We start from the raw sequence: 24,357 nt of genomic DNA, 5'->3' as shown, positions 1-24,357 counted from the left end.
GGGGGGCAGGTTGGCAAATAAAAGGAAATAAAAACAAAAATGAATTTTTCTCAATCATAGCTTTTATTAAATCTGAAAAAGAAGGCTGCAATATCTTCACTTTTAGACTGTGAAAGGTTTTGGGGATATCCTTTCTACTGTACAAAATATCTGGGCCGGTCTATTGCGTGCAGGGTTAAAAACTGTAACCTTGTTGCTTTTGTACAGAACTCCACATATGACATCATACACGAATGCATCCCAATAGTGTTTTTTTGAGGGGGGATATCTTAAAGTCATGATCATGGACAGAGACTGATGAGTTAATGTAGTATGGATCTGATACCTATTCTCAAACATCAGCTTTGAGCAACAGGTACTCTATAACACTGGTCATATCTTTCAATCCCCAAATGGGGTTTAAAATAATCCGTTTATTGGGAATAGATGCTCTTTAGTTTATAACCTAGTTTGCCTTTGGAAAATAGGAGAAGGGCCTATGAGATGACATTTCACATCATCTGTTGCTTGATATGACCTTTTCATTGTTATTATGTTGTCTGCCACGTAATTGTCATGAGAGAACCTCAAATCTTTTTCACTATGAATTCTATATCTAAACATTTCCATAGAAATATGTGAAAGGTCACTGTATCACACAAATAACTTCTGTAAATATAGTGACTGTCAGGTTTCAATAATTTACAGGCATTAGAAGATCGATACTCTGATATGAGAACAAAAATGCAAATGTTTGTTTAGAGTTCAGAATTTAGCAACTTTCACCACGCTGCTAAGATTAAAAGATAAATATCTTGTCAGGTGAAAAGAAAAACAGCATTCTAACCATTGGAACGATAGTACATAGCTAGAACATGTTGGAGGCTGCTGAAATAATAAGAGTTTATATATATATATATATATATATATATATATATATATATATATATATATATGTGTGTAGGGCATAAATGGCAACCTCCTCTCTACTGAGACCTCAATAAACTTTGCAGGAAAAAGAACAAAAAAAACAAGAGTATTGCGTGTTTCAGTAAATGGATCTGTTCCATTTCTTAACGTTGGTGTTCAACAATTTTATTTAACACATTTAAAACATACAATAGCGCTAAGAGAGACTTTGATCCAATAGACACATGCGCACATATCGGTATTAAGTGATTAATATAGCTCCATCATATTCTGTAGTGCTGTACAGTGGCTAAACAGAACATGGAGGTGGGTGGCAGAGAAAGACAAAAAATGTACTGTACAGTGCTCTGAAATGGTATTTGCTTCCTTCCCGATTTCTTCTATTTTTTGCATATTTGTCACACTTAAGTGTTTCAGATCATCAAGCTAATCTCTATAATAAGACAGACTTGGGTAACCAAGTGAGTAATGCAGTATGTAATTGCATTGTTTTCAAACGGAAGAGCTCAGTAATGGCTTAAACAGCTTTTTAACTCTAAATTAACGGCAACGCGTCCACTTATTTTAAAGTAAAATATGCTGTTGAATATAATTGATTGATATCCAGTGTCACGCCCTAGAAGCAATTCTACTGGCATTTTGCCCTTCTGTCCTTGAGCCAATTTTACTGACATTATTTCGTAATTAGCCCTTTAGGCTAAAAAAAATGTTTGGTGTAAGTACATATCGTGCACTGATGCAAATGTCAGGTAATATTAATGATACAGAATCTGTGGCCGACAACACTGATTTTCCTTTCATTTTGAGACAAAAGAAATTTCCAGTATGTTTAAGTTTTTCAATGAGCATAACGAAACATCAGGGTCAGACTTTCAAGTAAGGTTAGAATATATTTGTCCCGACCCGTGTTTAGTCTAGGACAATTTTATGTCGGTTTTTCTAGCACTATATCTGAATTAGCAGCCAAGGTGAAAATTCTTGATATTCTCACTCAGTGTTGTGTGGTACCCGCATACAAAACAGAGATTTGTGATATGTACAGTAAGAATTACTAAGAGCTAAGAGCATCTCATCCTCTTTGTGCATGGTATTCCATGAATTCTGCTCTTTACCAGAAAATATCTGGCCATCACAAGCAAATCCACCTCTGAATGGCACCAAAAATAAAGTTTTTTGACCTAGTCAAAGTCCTGACTTGAATCAGATTGAGATGATGTGACTTGGCCTTAAGAAGGCACTTGATGTTTGAAAACCCTCCAACATGGCTGAATTAAAACAATTCTTCCAAGAAGAGTTTTTGATTAGTTTTGATTAACTCTTTTCCTTCATCAAATGAAATTATCATTTAAAGGCTGCATTTTATGTTTACTCACATTGTCTTATCTTAAAATTAGTTGGATGATCTGAAACATTTAAATGTGGCAAAGAAGTAAAAATAAAAGAAATTGGGAGGGGGTAAATACTTGTTCACGGCACTGTATGTATTAAAAGTCATATGGTTACTGGAATATAATGTTAAGTGTATGGAAAAGTACTAGGAGTGACTGCTAATGTTATGAAGCACAAAGTGGTGGTGTTAGCAAGATTTGTGTATTCAGATTCTTATGAATTGCAAATGTATCAAATTTTGGTAAACTCGACAATTTGTACGACGTCACGAAAATGAAGCCAGGCTCGGCACCTCACATGAATCGGACAAAAATGAAGCAAAAAGCTCAGAATATTAATCCACATTCACTCTCATTCACTCTCATTCTTTCACTCTCTCACGCTCTTTAAATGTTTTCCTACCTTCTCTCCCGACCACTTCTGCTGACCAGTCCCACTTCTGCTTCCGTATCTTCGTCCATAGCTTCTTCATCTTCTGTCTGCTCTCCATCAAGAGAAATAACACTCCTAACCACCTTCTTCATTCCTCTATGGCTTCCGTCTCTCTTCTACCATTATTACCTATTCAGAATTTCACATCTGCTGTACCACCTCTCTGGAATGTTCTACCCTGTTCTGTCAGGCTCCCTCATACATCATTTTAAATGCTCTTGGAAAACCTACCTTTTCCAAGTAGTGTACAACCTTTCTTCCTAACACTACCAAACACCCTTGATTCCGTCCTCTCCTACTGTCTCAACCACCAAATATGTTAATGTGTTTTATGTCATTCATTTTCACTACTCCTTACTGTAACAGCGTTACAGAATTGGCTGGCTGGTGTAATGTCCTTACACTATAGCATTGTCAAAAGATGCAAATATAGGTGTGTATTTGACAGTAATTCTGGTTGAAAAATATTAGGTATTGTAAGATCAGATTAGCCCAGGCAGAGCCCTCCTTGACGAGAACCAATATTTCTTTAGATGGCTTTTCAAAGGCCCAGCAGGCAATTGCATAACTTTTCTCCTGCATTAAGGACAGACTGGACATAATGAGCTCTTTATCACTAAGCAGATGTTATCTCTACCTTTGCAAACATGTTTAACTGCTTCCACCTTCCTGCAGGTTTCCTCAGTAATGTATCTAGGCAGTAGGTCTATGATGGCTGCTAGGACAGTGAGATAATTTTATCCTTTTATACGATATAACAATTATTTCCCAGTTCTTAGAAAGACGTTATGCTATGCTATATACTTGCAAAAATACATCACTGTTAGCCACATTAGAGAACCGTGGCATAAGTCCCAACAGTCCAGTTTCCCAGGGCAGTAACAAGAAATGAGACCACACCCTGGGTGCAACACCGCAAATAAATCACTTTGTATCCACAAAAGGGACGTTTAATAAGCATACTATGAAAAATCACACTGTGATGTCACAACTCTACCCACTTAAAGTAATGCTTTGGAGTGGATCACCAGGTGGTGGCATGGAACTTATAGCACAAGGGTAAGGGTTTTCCAACAGCTTTGGAGTGTAATTAACCTCTTTTGCCTTGTTTTCTCCAACATCCCAATACTCCCCATTATGTTCAAGGCTGTTGCACTCATTTGATCTCCTAAATTGCCTGAGTTCGAAATGGACCCGAATGTTCTAACTGATCATCTGCCAGACCACCAGCTGCATAGCAGTAGGGTCCTCAGTGGGGTCCCTTTATGTCACCATTACAAGCCCAGTAGAGTGTATGTGCAGGGACACCTAAGGGCCCCTATGGATCCTACAGGAATTAAATTGTGTGGTATGTGTGGTAACAAACCACATGCTTCCACAGGGAATTCAGAAAAAAACAAGGAATTCAGAAATAATCTCACTTTCCACTATATCTCCAGTAGGAACTGCAGAAGTAATAATGTTTTCGTCAACCTCTAAGCTAATGGATAGATCTTTATTCTCAATGATATCGCTGATGCCATCTCCACTATTTTATTTAAGAAAACAGGAAAAAATATTACTGAAAAAAAACAGGGAATTTCTGAACATTTTTCTTCTCTGTTTTTTAAATATTTTTTGCAATACACAGCTATCTTGATGTCAACCAGACCACCATGATATTCTGGATGTTACTGGTTTATATATTATATTTCCCTTTCTCTTATTGTTGAATGTCTTGTCCACATGTTGTCATTATTTTTCTGCTGTTATCTCCAGGTATGCAAAACAATTTACAAAACAAGTTTTTCTGGCAGGGCAAGGTAGATTTTTGCCTTTAAACCATCTTGTTTTTGTCATTTAGCGCAGTAAGTATAGAAAGCGACTTCCTTGTCACAGCTGCTTGGAAGTGGTCAGATCTGGCATATACTGTACTTTTCAAGAACCAGCATTATCTATCCCTGTATCAGCAATGATTAAAGTGTCTTCCCACTCTTCTACAGAACATGAGGTCTCTGTTCCCCAAACCATGAGGGTCAATTGGGATATTAATGACATGAAGCTTCCACAGGTATGGTCATTTACAATTTAATTATTCTACATTTTTTTTCTCAATTTAAATTTAAGAAAAACTTCCCCAAGAGAAGAAAATGATTGGGCAGTTGGGTTTAGATTCACAGTTTAAAGCACTTTATTGGAGAATTCACTTCTCAATCTACATTTTATGCAAGAACCAATATATATGATTGGCCAATGTAAGTATAAAACATAGATTTACAAAGATATTAGTTAATATTGATTGTTGAGTTTATCAGCTATATAGGTTTGTACATTAGATCTCAGTCTCAAGGAGCTTACATTTAGAAGTTGTTTTTTTTACATTTAATTTTGTATTCCACTACAATGCTGAATTATTTCATTCATTTCATTCATGCAGTAACTATGCATCCCCCAGTGACTGTACAAGATCCACCATATATGTATTTTTATTTATGTTACCGTTAATGATCTTATGCTTTGGGTTATTTGTATTAAATTTGTGTATCTAATCTAATATGCTAGTAAATGATTCAGAATACAGATGATATCTAGACAGACATATTCTTAGCAAGACATCAAGGGTGAATTGGAAGGAAACTTTTGGCAGCTTGCTCACCAAAAGTCAATACATGTAGAGCATCACTTTCACAGCTTGATTTCAATGTGAAACCAGTTAATGAGCTTAACATAAGGAAGCTCAGAATGGAATTTAAATAAAATTGAAAGGTAGGATGAGACGAGCAGATCTTGGGGTCTCTGTGTGTTTTAAACCAACCGTACAGTGAATTGGCACAGTCTAGAGATTACTTTTTATAGTTTACTCTGAGCTAATGAAATCTGAGCGTCCCAGGCGGTACTTTTCTCTCATTGCCCAATGCTGTGGAATATGATGGCGCTATATAAACGTATAACTAATAATAATAATTTTCTCTCCTGCTTGAATTGTTATTATGTATTGTTTTATATAGCACCATGAAATTCTTTAAAGCTGTACAATGGGTAGACAAGACAGAAAAAGTAGTATATGACATAACAATTTGACTTGCAGAAACAACAGGAGGGCCCTGCTCAAAATTGCTTACAATCTGAATTGAATTAAACTTCATACTTTTTGAAAGTTATAATTATTATAATATACTAATCTCTGTGTGTATATAGTTAGCTTACTAGATGAATTACTTTTGTTGGAGAGTTCTTGGCCTCATGTTGCCTTACACCATTTTTGTTTCAGGACCCAAAGCAAACGGATTGGTTTCAGGAGTGGCCTGATTCCTACGTGAAGCATATTTACAGCTCTGCAGATAGAAATGCACAGAGACATCTCAGTGGCTGGGCAATGCGTAACACCAACAACCACAACTCTCGCATCTTGAAGAAGTCCTGCCTCGGTGTTCTTGTCTGCAGCAATGACTGCACAGCACCAGACGGCAGGAAGACCTACCTGAGGCCGGCCATATGCGACAAAGCACGACAAAAACAGCAGAGTACGTATATGATTGTTCACGGATCCCTGCCATATTCTTTTGGGTTCTACTACAGACCCACCCCACCTGGAGGCAACTGTACAAAGTAGCACCTCAAGTCACAATGTTAAAGGAACAGCAAAAGAAAACAGATTAGAATAATTAAGCATAAACATTGATCTTTCCAGATATTTTCATTATTGAGTAAACTAGAATAATTACCACATCCATGTAAACAAAAGCTAAAACTATGCATGATATAAATATACACATAGGCATGCACCAGTGTTTATATTAACCATTTATCGTCCAGGTAAACGCTGCCAGAATTGCAACGGATCTTTGAAACTAATTTCTTGTCGTGGTCATGGTGGATATCCAGTTACCAACTTCTGGAGACATGAAGGACCCTATATATACTTCCAAGTAAGATGATCTATCTATCTATCCATCCATCCATCTATCTATCTGGTCACCCATGCTAACATTGTACTTAATGTATCCTTTATTATACTTCCAGGGTTAATCTTGGGTTGGGCATTGGGGGTAAAGTACTCAACAAGACACTCAGATCATCTTACTCTAGTTACCCTCACTGAAGCTTCATGTATTGAATTCAATAAATACTCACATTTTACCTGGAGATCTTCCATGTTTTACCCAAGCAAAGGCGTGTCTATCATATAAAAAGATTAAGCAGCTGCTTTGTGCTCTGTTGGTCTTCGTAGCCTCTTCAGTGGAAGTGGACGCAGACTTATACCATGTCTATAAAAAAAATAATGAGGTCCACCTAACTTTTGTCACGTAGGGCCCCTGAAACACCTGTACAAAGGGCTCAGTCCAAGTAGTCTGTCAGTAATACATTCACTGACGGATGCATTATGACAGCCTGTTTTGTTTTTCTTTTCTTAAAGACTAAGGGGATTCATGACCATCCAAAACCAGAAACAAAACTTGAATCAGAAACTAGAAAGACTGGCCACAAGAAACGTGCTGCAATTATATCTACTTCCCTGCGGCTTAAACGGAGTAGAACTGAAGAGGTAATTGAAAATATTATATCTATACATAACATAAAGTCCCCTTTTAGGAAGGAGAGTCCCTCTTTGGGACCCAAATCCATTGGCTCCTCTTTCCTCTCCTGATGTCCCTCTTTTCTAGGAGCTCAGACTATTTGGTAGATATGAGTGTTAAACAATAATAATTGTGTGTATGAACTGCATAAAATAATTAAAATTGAAAGCAAGTAGTGTGAAGTCTGTTTTTACACTTTGGTATAAGATAGGAATTATTGGGCTATTTCATATTTTCGATAGCAGTAATTTCTAATATCACCCAGCCTGACCAATTAAAGACTATAGAATGAATTAAGCAGGACTTTAATAGCCTTGCCATAAAAAGTGAGCTCAGTGTGGTGGAGCGGGGAAAGTCTACCAACATTTCAGATATCTGACAACTCTGGCAGCCTTCAGGTCTGCAGATAAAGGAAGTTTATTGGAACAAAATACTATTGGATAATATTGGAAAAATACTAACCTACATTACTGGATACAGCTCCATACGTGATGCTAAAGGACACATTTTCCCCCTTAAAGAATTACAACCGAACAATAAAGTCAAGAACACTCCATCCCCATTGGGAGATTTAGCTTTTTAATGAAATATGAGATTGCCCTTTTCATTTTTTTATTGTAGTGTATAGATAGGACAAGTGTAGGGCTTTAGCATAAATGAGAAGGTTATTATGAGCTCCTCGAAATAGTGTAATGAGAGAGCCCTATGGAAAATTTGGTATAACTTAGTCTATTCTCATGGGAACCAACAACAGGAGAGATGCAGGCTGGTTGCACCAGTAACTTTACGTAGAGTTCTCACATTTCTTTGGTTTACCAATTTCACATTTTGTAACTTTACCTGCCACGGGTGATACAGGTATTTGTATTAAATTCACACATGGAGTTAGTTGCTCAGTTACAGCTTAATTTAGCTCACGGCCAAAATACATAATTCACCTTACAGCATTCCAAAAACGAATTATGTTAATTTACCTTGCCCATAGTCAACAATTATTTCACATATTAAGAAATCTGTCAGGAAATGTCCATCATTTTTTATTATTAATTTTTTTTTTGCTATTGCGTAGTTGATGCTAGACATAGCGCGATAATATAGACCTGTGCATTTGGATTGCTTTAAACGTCAATTATTTTGCCTAACTGGTGCATTTTGTCTTCGTCTGTCAACTCTCGTCTTGTCATACCCTTTGAATTTATGTATTGTATTATGCGCTGCGTAAATTGTTGGCGCTATATAAATAAAAGATAATAATAATAATAGCAGTGAGGACATAATCTATAGCAAGACACGGAACAGACAACTCAGTAAATTCAGTAGTGAATTCAAGACATTGGGCAGCCAAAAGGTCAAGGGTTAATATATGTACAAAGTTGTAACTTTACCTACATTCTTTTAATTAATTAATGTTCTCCTTTTTAATTTAATGACTAGGAACCTGGCCCGGAATATTTTCTAGGATATTATGCAACTGTCAACTACTGCTTGTTACATTTTATTGTCATAAAATGTAACAAGCAGTCATTCACAGATGATCCAGAAGGGGGCAGGCATGTCCCCCATTAAGATACCACACTGAATTTTATTTTGCAACTTAAGAATACTCTGAGTTCTGTCCAACCCAAAAGGTCAGAAAACACCATTTCCAAAAAACAAATGTGGCAAAAATGAAATGCAATTTAAATGAATAGCATTTTCATGTGAGTCCTACCCTTAGCAGTTTATATTCTGAATTCAGCAGCTTTTTATTAGAATGTTACCAACGCAATGTGGCCCAAATCAAGAAGACGTATGATGTGTTCTACATAAAATTTACTCTATTCAATTCTCAATTCTAATATTCAATCATACTTTTTTTTTTGTAAGTTTCTTACAGGTGAGATACAAAGTCAGGAGAACCAGTCCCAGACAGCCTCAAACAATCCATCTTTTTGTGACTTTAATGAGCTGGACCTCAATCATTCATCTGCAGAGAACATATTAAATAATTGCTTGTCCATGGCAAAGAGTTACAGCTTTGGTAAAACTACTTATTTCATGGAACCTTTGAATGATGTAGAATGGAATAAAAACCCCAGGAGAGCCAACCATAATGAGAGTGGTGGATACATCAACCACGATGTGATGGAACCTGCAGCTGACTTTGAGCTGGGGAAAGATGAAGAAGACCTATGGAATAAAATGATCTTTGGAAAAGGTCAGCATTTTTCCACCTATGACAATTCCATAGAAAACCTGTACTGGGATATGTCATACCTACATAGCTGGTATGACTCGGTTAGCCTGCAAACAGAAAATGTTGAACCACCAAAAGGGTGCTTGAAATCCAGCACAAATGATATCCATGAAAGCAAACTGCATGTAGACTACAACACTGGGGGATCTCCATCAGCTGTCTATCACCTTTATGCAGAAGAGCCATGCCTACTTAGATACACTTCAAATCAAGTTACTCCATCCTGACCATTTATTTGCTTTTTTGTAATGTAGCCAATAATCGTGTTCTGTAAGGTCTTGTGTTCTTAGCCAGCTATGAAAAATGGTGCAATGCAGTCATTGACATCCAATTTTAGTGATTTGTAGCACTGAAGAGTTCAGTGGGCCATTGCATAAATCGATTGACAGAGTATACAGTAGGGATTTTTTTAAGGAAGAAATAAGCGGCACAAAGTTTGAAAAGTGGTCTTACCATGAGAGCAATAAAGTAGAATGTTCCTTCTCATTTAAGCATTCCATTGGTTGCTGTTGCGAAAGGATCACTTTTCACACTTTGAACTAAGATCCATATCGTCATATATTACATTCCTGCTGAAAGATTATAAGATGATGCACCATAGCCTGGGGCTCAAAGCTGACAGGTTGGGAGTGCAGTCTAAGTATGTAAGATCACTTTGTCATAAAACTAATGGAACAGCTTGTCTATCTACGCTGGATTGCATCAATTACTGGAAGTATCCACTTCTAAAACAGGCTGGACAAGTGACAGGTGGCTGTCCACTCTCGCAGACTGTAGCATTCTTCGTTTGGGGCCTGCTTATTGCATTTTACGTTAAGTAATAGATTCATTTAAGGCTTTGAGGTTCAGCTACACAAATATTGCTCTGAATGGGTGTTTATGTGGCAAATTCAATGTTGATAACAGTTTTACAAATTTATGCTACTCATGAAGCTTTCTCTGTCCTACAGACATACCATGAACAACACGGTGAACTGTAATTTACAGCGTTCAATCGATCCCCATATGTATAGCAGAGTTGGACAGTTTCCTTAATCAGTTGCTGTAAATCTTAGGGTTTACCGAATGTTGAAGGGGATATCATATATATGTTTGGAAACATTATGTAGGTTCTAAACATAGTTCATTATTCATTCAATAAAATATCCTTCCGGCAACTTTAGGGTCGGTTCAAATTTTGATTCAATGATATAGTCACTAACATAGCTGTATCATGCTGTTCTGAATACAAGGCTATAACTGCATATTGAGAACTACTGCAAAAATTATTATTGTTTATTTATATAGCGCCAACAATCTACGCAGCACTTAGTACAATACATATATTCAAGGGGTATGACAAGACAAGAATTGACACACTAAGACAAACCGATACATTAGGTGGAGAGAGCCCTGCTTGCAAGCTTACAATCTTGAGGGACATTACTCAAAATCTATACCAGTTGTACTGGAAACAGGCCTTACAAACCAAACCTTTTAACCTAGAATGAGCCTTCATCAGCAGGACTTACATTTATACCGTAAGTACGTAAATTGCTCTACACTCACTGCCCACCAAGCTCCAAAATGGATTCATCGCATGTAGTGTATGAGAAATATATATATGTATGTAGTAAAACTAGACACTTCATTAATTAGTACAATCCACCGAACCTCTGGTATCATTAACTATTTAAATTTGATTTAATATTAGCTTTCATTTATGCTAAATGTCCGAAGCATAATTGCCTAATACGATTGCCATTATTTGCTTTATTTTCCTAGCGCCGTCGTCATGAATTGAAAGATATCACTGTGCTGGTATGCCCGACAATACTTCTCTTCCCTACGTAAGATGAGTGTAAGGCATACTCGCCCTTCAGAACATGTCCCCTTTCATGACATACGTGGCCTTCATGCTCGGTCTTAAGTAGCCATTGCATTACGCGAGACTTATCCCAACAGCACCCCCCATTGGATTTTAGGAACTTGCATATGTAAAATTCCTGTGTCATTATTGGCAAAATCCAATGACAGCTCATAAAATACCAGTTTCATTAAGACACAAAACCAGGACACTCATTTGCAAGAATGCCATTTATTGCAGATGACAGGCAAGCACAATTTCAACATTTGAAAGACGGATCTGCTCCCGTATAAAATAAAGCCTGGTGTAGAACGCGGCTGAAGTCTGTATACTTTGGTTACACAGATATTTTAAATAGCACGCAGTCCTCGCTGCAGCTATTAACCCCTGGGCACCTTTCGTATTTTCTCTTTTAAACACTGCCCTGATGAAGACCTCTCACCTGGTGATGAAGCGGAAGGCATTTCTTTTCTTTTTATTACTATGTCAGACGTGTAGGTCTAGCAATATGAAAAAGATATGAGAAATATGTAATGCATTCATTCAGGTTTCAATTTTAACCCTTCAATTGGGGGTGAGGCTATTACAGCAAGTGGCTTCATTGGTATACATAAATTAAATGCTTTTATTTCCCTTTTCAATGTAATTACACAACATTTGATGTTAAGATTACAACCATAACACAGCAAACAAACAAAATGTTTTTTTTCCATAAAACAATTAAAAACTTCTTTCTTACAATAATCAGCTGCTGTATTGGACTCTTTAAATTTCTATACAATCATTTTCGGCATGTGCAGAGCAATAAAGTGTTAAGTTTTCCGACTACTAAATAAGCTTTGCTCCTAACCTTACCAAAGTTAAAGAACTATATACGGCAGATATATATATTTTAAATTATAAAGATTTGTTAATGGATACAAATCCAAACTCACTGGGCTGACCTTTCATAAAGCAAAGCGGAGTTGGTGAGCCTATACCTACCTGAAAACTCCGACTTCACTGAATAAACCCCTAGGTAAAGGGACAAATGTGGCAGGTCGAGGGCAGGTAACTGTTCTGTAGAGTCTTACTGCAACTCCTATAATGCTTGGTCAGCCCAGATCTTTTCCTGCTTTGGAACTTGTAGAAATCACCACTTGGACAAATAAATCCCCACCAACCACCAATCTATAAAACGAAAATGTAAAATACTGATCCAGCTACCTAAAGAGATCAGATTCCCATCTTCCTCCAGCAATAATTACCAAGACTCTGTATCCATACTTTACTTTTAAAACATGTAAATAGTACTTTTAGCTATTTATTTATATGTGCATAAATAGTTAATATAGAAGAATCTGACATTAGATCAATGTGTATACCCTGAATCGTGATCATGCATTGACAACTGACAGGTGAAATGATTTATGCATTGTAAGCCTGCTTTTCCCTATTAAAATTTTATATAATGCAACAATCTAAACCTCTGACGTTCCATGAAATCATGCTTATTCACTTAAAAAAGGTACCTGCTTGGTTTGAATTACTTCCAGAAAACAAAGTATTAGGAAAAGGTAAATTATTTAGAGAGAAAAAAAAAAAACACTTGTTTTTGATATTTGAACTCTGAAAGAAAAATGTCGATGAACTCCCATAAAAGAACATTTACATTAGCCAACTCCGTCCAGAAGAAACACTAAAAGCATATGCACCCAGTTTGTTTGCATTTTCGCCATCAGTGGCTTCCGTGCACTAGCCAGGGCAATAAAATTTAAAGAGGCCTTTCGGAGACTGCAGTAAAACTTTTCACACGAGCAAAGAACAAAGGTGTGTACATCTTGTCAATGTCAAATGTAGTAACAGATGTTTCTCCTGTTGATCTAGAAAAGAAAATAGAATAATAAAAATTTAATTTTCTTGACTCTCATTCAAGCAAACTGAAAACAAAGTAAAACAACACCATTTTCATGACAATTTCTTTACAGTGTTACAGGTTATTTTCGTTTGAGCTTACCCGTTTTTATTGGAAAATCCTACGAGGGGGGGGGGAATATCACAAATCAGAGACAATATGAACAGAGCACTCTCTATTAGTGTCTACAATAAAAGGGGACAGAGGTAGACTGAGTATATAGAGTCCCAGGTAGACTGAAGTAGAGCCACCCGCCAGCAGACAGCAAGTACCAGGAGCTTACGGCTGCTAGGGGCCAGATGGGAAAATGGGAGTTAAATGTGAAGCCAATGGATGAGAAGTGGAGTGATATGAGCATAATAAAGCAACCCAGATAAAGAATAGTAGTCAAGATGGGACATATTTTCTACCAGTCCATGCTTGTCACTGTATCATCTCAAACAGTAAAAACGTGCAGCACTGCATAGTCACGGGGCATCCGAAACCGATAGATGCTGGTATAGCGATGTAGTATATCTCAAAAGCCTTACTTGTATGTAAATTGGCAAGAATGATGAATCCAAACCAGCCTGTTGAATCTGTGTCGGCCACTTGAGCATATCTGCAGTCCCACATGGAAGCTGCGCTCGGTTTCTTGCACCGGTGGCCGATGAATATAGCGATACCTTTGGTACTCACTTTGTTTCTGCATGTATGATATAAGAAAAGTTATGAAATTGCATACTAAAATAGTGAACAATGGCTACTGTTCTTCCACCACTACAATGCTCTAAAACAAAACAATAACTGCATACAAGAGTCAGGCTTAAGAAGCTATACTGGAAGCAAATACTTTTCTTTGTCCTTGTCTCAATTTTATACTTAATATTCCACCAACAGCCAAAAATAAAGATGAAAGGTAGCACTACTCACAAGCTCCATCAATAATCAGCATACCTCTGGGTACAGGAGTATGGCAGGTTTTGTGAAAACCATACACGCACTCCAAGATAATATCAGGGGTTCACTAGTGACATCAAAGATATATTTGTATATCATAACAGCACACAGTCCCTTTGTCAATATGTGGCCTTAGTGTTTTCATACATTCACATAATACATTTGTGGTGACACTAGGGCGCTGCTGATATAATCTTTGACTGGGTGCTGACTTCTCTTTCATTCCATCAACAGCACATTAAGATGGCAGCATAACTGAGAAGAATGTGTTAAGAATGGCTAAGAGAAAATCCACTAACACGTACCTCCTCCTTCTTGCTGGTTATCACTGCAAATACTTTGGTTTGGTTGTCCGTTTCCTGCGACAGACGGTAATGGCCAAGCAGCACTGCATCAGTTCTACAGGGTTTTAAAATATATCAGTTTATAGACAAAGGCTGATTCAACCTCAATTTTTTTACTATTAATTGATTCAAAGTCTTGGCATAAGGACAATGTTGCTGCTAACGAAGGTGCACTATATAGAGCATTTTGCTCTATGTGGACATAAGTGTCCCCCCCACCCCCCTTACTTTACTCATACAACTGCGGCTCCTGAATTAACCAAGATGATAATTTTATTTTATTTTTTTTTAAATGGTTGCTGGTTAAGAAATGTAAATACTCTTTAAATGATTGAACAGCCATTTTTCTGCAATGGTTAACTCCCATCAAAAAAAAATAAATATATATATATATATATATATATATATATATATATATATATATATACACACACACACACACACATATATATATATATACACACATATATATACACATATACACACACTAAAAAGGAGCTTTTCTTTGTTCCTAACTATCCTACTCATGTTATACCAGTCTTTTGGAGCTAGAAATAGTCACATTAGCCCCAGGTGGCAGCTGACAGAAGCACATGCTGGGTAAACACTCCAGTGGATCTCTCATTACAAGCAAGTGTATTGGCTGCCTACTGAAGTCACCGACGAATGTATTAACTGCTTTGGGGCATAGAAATATTCTAACACTGCTCTAAAGCAATCTGTGCAAAGTGCAAACAGTGCGACCAACACACTTCCAATAAAATGATATAGAAAAACACAAGGCTGTGGCATTTTTCAGGCAATAGTCATAAAGCTTACAAATTAGACTGGTGCAACCATATTACCTTGCATGTTTTGTCCGCAAACGAGGTACAATTGTTTGGGGCTCTTCTGGGGTAGTCAGCATCATAACCTGACCATCAGGAAAGAATCTCATGTATCTAAATGACAAACAGACTTATTAGATATAATTATATCTTGCATTAAACAGAATGGGACTGAAATAAAGCCTCTGCTTACACTAAAAGCAGATCTTGACAATGCTGTAATAAACATACATGAGACAATTAGCATTAGTCCTAAACATCACAAGACATAAAATAGAATACGCTTGTATTTGCTTTCTTAAAATATATTAAACAAAAAAAACCCAAAAAAAACCACAACCAATATTGTATCCTCTGCAAGATGACGTGCAAGGGCACAGTAAGCCATTTGTCCCCATTCCTCGCCAACCCTTGATGTGTTGGAATGAAGGCGTATATTTTAAATATGGATCATTCTTGCTTCTGCTCTTGGCCTCCAAGGTGGGTTTGGATAAAATGAGGAGGCACACATACTTTCGACTATGGGAAGTATTCTAGTAAATGCCCGTGTCTGATGTGGGCACTAACTCCAAACCTCTTGGTAGCACAATGTAAAAATTATGAAGATGGGTGTATTACCTTGAATGGAAAAGCCAACAGCTGCGGGTCACATAACTGAGTTTATTGAATGTAATATTTTAAATAAAGATAAAACTTACCGATAATATTCCACTTGGTGCCAGGCCCGGTAAAACCCATCCAGAGACTGTTCCCCTTGGCGTATATATGTGGTTTTACTGATATACACTCCTGTAAAAAAGATGCATGCATTGGTTCTGATTCGTTTTGCCTGAAGGGCAGGGAAAATGTATATCACTAAATAAATTGATGTGCTGCCATTCACATTTCAGAAGCCACTGAATAATTAAAAGTCAAAACAAATTACTCACTAAGCCAATGTATCTGAACAAAAAGCACAAGCCGACCGCACACATTGTGGAGACGACAAGTCATTACACAAATAAAAGTTGTACCGCTATAGAGTGTAGATGAAGAAATAGATAGTAGCTGTGGAGCTGGAGGCATGACGGCGAAATTGGTGGACGGTTAATTTTCTTGGGTGTGCACATACCGTCAAATCGGACACGTGGTCTTTCCAGAAACATCTGTCTCCAGGTGGAGTAAGAGACCAGCTTCACACAGGTTCTCCCCCATATTTTCAGGCACGCCTGGCGCCAGATTTCAGGATCCCTACACACAAAATACAGCAGCGCAGAATGAAGAAACCAAGGAATGAGATACGTATAAGAATTCCGGCATCCATCAGATGAAAACAAACCTCGGTTACTGAGGAAGCCTTTTCGCGTGACTGGTGACGCATGTCAAAATTTCTAACCAGCAGCAGGATCATTTTTAAAAATCCAGCGGACAAAATAGTTCTGTTCTACATCCCTAGCAGGAGGTTACCTTCCGGACGCGGACTTTAGTATTATTGAGAAACCCCTTGATATACAAAACATCAGAGCTACAAACTAGCACACAAACGAGTCAGTTTGAAACATGAAACTGACATGATACAGAACGCACAGATCGGCACAAGTCTCATACCGGATGAAAACAAATGAAAGACTACACTAATAGGACTGACGTATAAAGGGTATGTTCTTGTAACGAGACTCCAGTAAGGAATTCTGTAATAAAAGCTTATGAGAAGAATTATGTCTACTGCACCACCGGGATCAATTACTTTAGTCACCCAATCAAAAAAAACAATAAGATTTGTTTGGCATGATCTTCCTGAGGTAAACCCATGTTGTTTTTTATCTTAAAACCCATGTGACTTCAGATGTTCAACAATCCTGTCCTTTAACATTGTTTCCATTAATTTCCCCACTACAGATGTAAGACTAACTGGCCTGTAGTTGCCCGACTCCTCTCCTCCTCTAATTTCCAATCTTCTGGTACTGCTCCCATTAACAATGATTTGTTAAATAAATCAGTTAATGGTTTTTTTAGTACACCACCAAGCTCGTTTAATAACTTGGGGTGTATCCCATGAGGCCCCATTGACTTTAACACTAAATTACACAAATATATGGCACTACAGACACCAATCTGCCCCTCTGCCATAAAGTCATATAGGCAACAGCCTGGTTCTACTGTGACAAACACAGGACTAAGAGACAAACAATATTTTTTTCTAATTAAGCCCGCCAGAATTGAAACTTGTTTGTAGCTGGTATTCAATGAATTTTACCCTGAATTGGCTTTAAATGTATCCAGAGGTATGCACAGGGGCGATTATTTTTTTTTCAAAGAGTGGTCCGATTTGACAAATAAACCCACAATAAACAAGCATATGCACTTATAATAAGAAAAAAAAAAATCATTATCAGAAATACCTTGCACAAATATAAAAGCCCTTGCACACCATGGATAGCTGCTCTAACGACCTGAGATCTAGGTCACTGGAAACCACCCAACGAAAAATATACATCAACACCTCCATTGGGAGCTCTAGGAAGAGAAATAACAGAATGATGTACAGGCCATATATATATTAATAATCTGTGTTACTGTGATATGCCAAATCAGTAAACCAAACCAAAATCATCAGCGTTACAACTTGGATCAGAGGAACCCAATGGTTACCTAAGAAATACTCCACCCTGAAAAAGGATACTCAACAGCACCCCCTAAATGATGCACTGAGCTCCTTTATATTGGGCAACTGGCCTTTTTTGTGCAATCCTGGTAACTGAACCAAAAGATTCGGGATCGTATCTAGTGTTAAAAAAAGTTTAACGGTGTGATTACTATGGTAAATGCCATATTAACCTTAGGAGGCCAAAAGCGATTTTACCTGAAATATGAGTCGGATTGAGCTCATGGTCTGGCCTGCACAGTTTAAGCGAGGGTTCTTGCAATGTCAGCTGATGTTGGAAATAAGCCAAGAGGTCAGTCATCTTGCCGTCATCACTGGCATCGTCCATACTGCAGAATTAATAGGAAATATAAGAAATACAATAAAATCAGGCACGTAGCATGGCAACTGCTATACTTTATTAATATTTATTGATCCGTATAGCGCCATCATATTCCGTAGCGCTGTACTATGGAAAGACCGGCCCTGCTCACATGAGCTTAAAACAGATTAAACACATAACAGGAGCTCTATAGACATGTCCCCACTAACACTGTGTGCGTGGATTATACTCACATGGCTGTCACATTCCAAAGGGGGGGCTGCTGCTTTAACCCTTAAATGGCACGCTGATGCTGTAGGGGCCCTTTCATTAGGATCGTGTCAGAAATCCCCTAGTAATTAGCAGCAAGTTACCGAAAACTCGGAGCTCTAAAGCTCATCAGTAACTTTCCCGTAAGTGAAGCGTCACTTCCGTGTCCCCGGTGACGGCCCCGCCCACAAACACACACCGGGAAGGGTCCGGGAATAGTACACCGAGCAGAGCCCCGTATGATCGGCCCAACACACACGAAAACCATCGCAACGAAGCTAGGCTGCCTTGGGCCGTATTCCTCAAACAGCTGCACGGCAACAACCATCACGCTCAGCCCAGTCATCTTATAGGATGAGACATTACACAATACCGGGCGGTTTGTCATGTGCTCACACTCAAATCCCTATTTACTATGAGCCGAGAAACGACATTTCGGATATAAAACGAGCTCTTCTAAACAGCTTAAGCAGTTACACGGTGTCCTTAAAGCCCACCTGAACACGCCCCTAACCACACTCCCAAAACCAACATGTCTAGTTATTTGCAAACGGTGGGATTTATTCACTAAATGGGGAGTCTGCGTAAAAGTGGAACATTTTGACTTCCTCATATTAGCTCATATGATGAAGGGCCAGCCCTGGAATGTATCTATTGTAAAAAAAAAAAAAAAAGACGGCCCTGCATAATGCATTGCTCAATCAGTAAGGCAATCTTAAACCCAGCTCTGCAGGCAGGAGAAGCTTGTTGGGGCTCCATAATGCATAGTACCGTATTGGCTAGAATATAGGCCGCTCTTTTTCCCCCCACTTTAAGTCCCGGGAGTCTGCTCTGGTAAATTGGGGGGGGGGGGGCAGAGTGGCAGCATATCTCGGGGGGGGGGGGGGGGAGGAGAGACGACAGTGGCAGCATATCTCGGGGGGGGGGGTGACAGTGGCAGCATATCTCGGGGGGGGGACAGAGTGGCAGCATGTTTTTTTGGTGCTTTTTTAAAGAAAAAAACTTTTTCTTTAAAAAAGCACCAAACTTTTAGGGTGCGGCCTATATACGGGGGAGGCCTATATCCGAGCCAATACGGTAATATCAGGAGATGATGTGTTTAAGTGCTCCTGAAAACCCCACGCTTTCAGGGATTAAACTTTTTCCACAAAATCATTTTTGTTTTGAGTAAGAGGACACCATATTGGGAGGGAGGGGGGACGTCTTATATTTTTTTTTTTGCCTAGAGGCTGTGTTATATTGTCAATGATTTGCTCTGTGATAAGCGAGCTTTAGGTAATGAACGTTACCAATGGTCTTGTCTGAACATACTATTAATGGTCCACGCACTAGCATAACGGAATAGCTTCCTACACACTATGATATATACTGGACATTAATGACATTGCTCCTATTAAATAATTATTTTTTCATATATTATTGCAAACCTAATCCATCACACTGTTTACTGAACAGAAAATAATGGGTAAAAATGCATTCACACAATAAATACATTATTTTCTGTACATATATCAGAATATGTGCATTATAGACACAGCCAAACTTACTCCTTACCTACAGAGCAGGGATAGTTCACTTGACCCAGATGAATCTTTTGTAGATTGTATCATTATCAGTGTGTTTTACAACATCCCTAAAATCAAGTCTCTTACATGTCTTGACAGCGCCAGGCTACATTTCTAAAAGATAAGCGGCACTTCTCAAATAGGCGTTTACGATATTGGCCTGACAATTTGTGGAGAGAAGGGCTGCTTATCTTTTGGATTTGTGCAAACTGACGGAAGGGTCCGAATCAGACCCTTGGATTTAGCTTAACACTCGCTGCCTTCTGTTGATGGGAGTCGGACTTTAGATTGCAGGAGACTTACGCATGCAAGAAAAGTACTCGCATGCGTAAGTCCCCTGCAATCTAAAGACAGATCATCTATGAGCTGCTACTTCTCTCTTGTTAAATTGCAGGCTGCCTTTGGAAGGATGATGCCAGGGACGGAAATACATTTAGATTAGATTATGTTATATATATATCCCTTTTTGAACACTGATCTCTGACTCCATAAGGTAAGCAGCTTTTTACATTTAAATGAAAGATCGCTTATAGTTTTATATCGCAATAACACTAATTGAAACCACTAAAAAAGCAATATATATATTTTTTTTTAATTTACGGAATATAAGGATGCTAAGAGGTGTGTTATGAAAGCTCCCCTTAAGCTTTCACATACCATCTTTGACTTTATTATACAGGCTAACCCTCATATGGTATTACTCCTTGAGAAATGTACACAGATGTTGAGTAGATAGCCTATACCTACTTACCATTCACTTACAGAAAAAAAAAGTCTTTTCTAGAGCACAAAAAAATATTATACATATATAAAATTTACAATGTAATAGTTTGGTACGTACAAGTTTTTCCCCACGCCGTCACCTTCGGGAGACAAGTTGTAATTAATTTTAAATTCTATGTCTGGGACCAGCTGCATAGCTTGACGGTAGAATTTAATGGCTGCAACAAACAAAGGAATACACACACAAAAAAAGATTAAAAACCATTAATGAGTGCGATAGAGGGTCATATGCAGGTCTGAATACCCTTACTCTAACTAGCTGCAATTAAATAATTACAAAACCCATTACAGGCCTTATGAAGTGCGCTACGTGCATTTGATCTTCTTCCATAAGATGGTCAGAGTGAGCTCGCCCTGCATAATGCATAGTTAAATCAGCGAGGCAGATGTCCCCACAAAAAGAGCTGCCTTTGTGCAGGATAAGGTCATTAGGTTTGTCCCTTCATGATTCATTGCAAAGTCAATTCGCCAGGAAATTGTGGGTTTAGTGACTAATCTCCATGATTCAACCTGGAAAATACCGTGTTTTAATCACGTATTCCCTGTATACTATACGGGTCACCTATTAACCGTAAGGACTGGATAATAGCGAAGGAATGCCTTGTAACTTTTCACCACACATACAAAATGCCCATCACGCCTACACAACACAGTGCCAAAGCTTAGGAAAAATCTTAAACATATCCTTGACGGCATGAAACTTAAATGGGATGAATAGACATGAATCTGGGTTTAATGGACGTTATGATAATAATGTTGCTGGCAGATATGTGTGCGCACAAATGAAGTGTATGTTTACAAAGCCCCCCTCGTTTTGTCAGCAAGACTATAATTAAATATTGCATGTTACTTAGGAATAGGCAGAGTGTTCTCCCCAAACTAATGAAACAAGCTCTGCTTTTATTGTATAAAGTGTCAGTAAGCAGACAGGTTACTGGGTTATCTGCCTTGAACAGGAATATAATTGAAATATGACGCTATACCTATTAACACACACACACACACACACACACACACACACACACTCCTGTGTCTTGTTCTTCCCTAAAGAATTTGCCCTCTAAGTACCGCACCACAACCCACATCTACCCTATTATCTCGTCATATATTGCTAGCGTCGGTCTGATGTTGTTTGTGTGCTGTCTGTATTTTGTCTCAAACCCATCTATCTATTCTTCCCAAATAGAAGGGCCAACATAGCTTTTAAATACCGTATTTGCTCGAATATAGGCCGCACTCCCCCCCCCCCCACTTTAAATCTTTAAAGTGGGGGGTGCGGCCTATATTCGGGGTCTAGCGCAGGAATGCGCAATTCCTATTGCCCGACGCCCGGGACATGCAGTTCCGGGCGCCGGGCAGGCAGCGGGGTTAGAATACAGATCCCCTGCAGCAGTGCAGGGGACCAGCATCCTACTCTCTGATACGCTCTGACAGCCTCCCCTGTTGGCACTTCCCACGGGGGGAGTGCCAGCACGGGAGCTTGTCTAAGCGCATCGTGCAGACGTTCACCGGCTGCGGCGATGAGCGTGAACGACCTCCGCTGCCGGCACGTCTGCACATCGAGCAGACATGCCGGCAGCGGAGGTCGTTCACGCTCATCGCCGCAGCCGGTGAACGTCTGCATGATGCGCTTAGACAAGCTCCCGTGCCGGCACTGTAAGTTGTCTACGCGTATTGCGTAGGTGTCCCCTGTCTGCTTTGGTAAGTCGGGGGGGGGGGGCACATCTTGGGGGCAGAGTGGCAGTATATCTCGGGTGGAGGGCAGAGTAGCACCAGATCTATTCTACGGTTTTTTTTAACTAAAAAAAATAAATGTTCCTTAGAAAAGCACCTTACTTTTAGGGTGCGGCCTATAACCGAGCCAATACGGTATATAGTTTGCCAGATACATTAAATGAGAACAATTAAAATACAGCTTTACAAACGCACGGTATAAACGTCAAAACTGTTCACTGCACAATAGCTAAAATAGTAACTATTTTACAAGGAATAAATACCTTCATAGAGTGCTCCATTTTGCTCTTGCTCTGCCGCTTTAAGAAACAGCTCTCTTGCCTACGCAAAAACAATGGGATGCATTAACACGGTTTACAATGTTTTATTCCAAAATACATCTCCCATCAGCATTGCTGAGCAGATAATCATGCGGTTGTTTGGCATTACTGTATTGCATACTTCAGTCATGTCCACCAAATAATCCTCAAGTGGCAAATCGAGAACACACTACGAGCGGTGCAGAACTCTATAGATGTTCTAGTAACAGGAAATCTAATACTCATCAGTCAATGTACCATGACTAAAAACTTATCTCTCACAAGCCAGATTTCTTAGACATGACGTTACCCCATTGAGGCCATTATAATAACCGCAGTTCAGTTTCAGTCGTCCTCACCTTCTCCTCTTTAGCCAGCTCCTGCTTCGTCTTGGCTTCTGTGGCCTTCCCCACAGGCCCTCTTGCACCTGCCTTACCGGACCGAACATCCGCTCCTCCTCCAGGATTCAGTCCAGGCGTGAGTTCAGACATCCAGCGCGCTCTGAACATCTGCAGTTCTGCCTGAAAATAAACACACCAACAAGGCTTATTTTACCATTATACAGTGATTCGGTAAGGGAACGACCTGTCTTGGACTCATTCATATGATCACTTGGAACACGTAGGTAACTGTCATGTCACACATAATCCAGGTACTGATAGATTATTGACATAGATACTGAAAAAGCTTCTTATAACGTGGGTTTTTCATGACAAAACCTTCAGATGAAAGAATAGAAGGATAGGTCTAGTGGAGTGCAATTCAGGTTTTGTCTAAATGGAACAGCATCTTTAATGTAACAGTGCAAAGTCACAAACTGCTAGTCTTAATATACCTGAAGATTAGTTTCTCCAGATCTTCCATTTTCATCGGCTTTTAGGATGCCAGGGTGACGATCGCCATCACCTTCCGCCTGTAAACATCAGAAATAATTACTCCCAAGTCGTCATGGCAGCACACTACCCCGAGACTATCATTTTGCCTTTGGATTGGTACGTCTCAAGTGCATTATGTTACATTGATCACACAGCAATATTTGGGATGTTACCACATTAAAGAAATCATTGGCGGACACAGATAATAGTTACTGCCTGTCAGCAAGCACATTATGGCACGCTGTACATCACCGCTATACAAGGAAGACAGTAAATATGGCATTTTAGTGCATGCTTGTTGTACTAATCAAAGCGGACATGTGTTATATACAGTAATTAGGTCATATACAGTAAGTGTGTCATAACTATTCTCCCGTAGGGAATATATATAAATTCCTAACCCCCTCATCAAATCAAGCAAGCTTCTGGCTGGCCCTGTACAATGCATATTTTAAAAGCCTCCTTACACATTGAGCAACGTATCCCCCAGAACCAGCTTCTTACAGGAGAGACT

At 38.9% G+C, this 24,357-nt stretch overlaps 2 protein-coding genes across 2 annotated transcripts; one reads left to right on the top strand and one right to left on the bottom strand.

The window, feature by feature from the left end:
* The first annotated feature begins 4,681 nt into the window (after positions 1 to 4,681).
* LOC149302343 (chorion-specific transcription factor GCMa-like) lies at positions 4,682 to 9,749 on the top strand. The gene is made up of 5 exons (XM_089482429.1): positions 4,682 to 4,780; positions 5,981 to 6,233; positions 6,526 to 6,638; positions 7,127 to 7,255; positions 9,153 to 9,749. The coding sequence occupies exons 1-5, from the start codon at positions 4,682 to 4,684 to the stop codon at positions 9,747 to 9,749; spliced, it is 1,191 nt and encodes a 396-aa protein (XP_089338555.1).
* A 3,372-nt stretch (positions 9,750 to 13,121) lies between these two features.
* Positions 13,122 to 23,875, bottom strand: LOC149302342 (F-box only protein 9-like). Its single transcript, XM_089482647.1, has 12 exons — positions 23,804 to 23,875; positions 23,328 to 23,489; positions 22,933 to 22,990; positions 20,994 to 21,093; positions 18,215 to 18,345; positions 17,754 to 17,868; positions 16,484 to 16,602; positions 16,071 to 16,161; positions 15,391 to 15,486; positions 14,507 to 14,600; positions 13,793 to 13,947; positions 13,122 to 13,230 (listed from the first exon to the last, which is right to left on the bottom strand). The coding sequence occupies exons 2-12, from the start codon at positions 23,475 to 23,477 to the stop codon at positions 13,122 to 13,124; spliced, it is 1,218 nt and encodes a 405-aa protein (XP_089338773.1). The 5' UTR covers positions 23,478 to 23,489; positions 23,804 to 23,875.
* Between the last annotated feature and the right edge of the window lie 482 nt (positions 23,876 to 24,357).

Source organism: Sceloporus occidentalis, unplaced genomic scaffold (genome assembly GCF_023333645.1).
Source record: "Sceloporus occidentalis isolate IW3139 unplaced genomic scaffold, rSceOcc1.0.p SCAF_19, whole genome shotgun sequence".
NCBI classification, from domain to species: domain Eukaryota; kingdom Metazoa; phylum Chordata; class Lepidosauria; order Squamata; family Phrynosomatidae; genus Sceloporus; species Sceloporus occidentalis.
The sequence above is the reverse complement of the archived record's forward strand: the minus strand, read 5'-3'. Positions and strand labels throughout refer to the sequence as shown.

Coding starts and splice junctions, on each gene's coding strand:
- LOC149302343 (XM_089482429.1), top strand. CDS start 4,682: ATGATTAAAGTGTCTTCCCACTCTTCTACAGAACATGAGGTCTCTGTT. Junction 4,781..5,980: donor ATGACATGAAGCTTCCACAG/GTATGGTCATTT, acceptor TTTTTGTTTCAG/GACCCAAAGCAAACGGATTG. Junction 7,256..9,152: donor AACGGAGTAGAACTGAAGAG/GTAATTGAAAAT, acceptor TTTTTTTGTAAG/TTTCTTACAGGTGAGATACA.
- LOC149302342 (XM_089482647.1), bottom strand. CDS start 23,477: ATGTTCAGAGCGCGCTGGATGTCTGAACTCACGCCTGGACTGAATCCT. Junction 15,487..16,070: donor CACCAAGTGGAATATTATCG/GTAAGTTTTATC, acceptor TTTGTCATTTAG/ATACATGAGATTCTTTCCTG. Junction 14,601..15,390: donor TTGCGGACAAAACATGCAAG/GTAATATGGTTG, acceptor AAAACCCTGTAG/AACTGATGCAGTGCTGCTTG.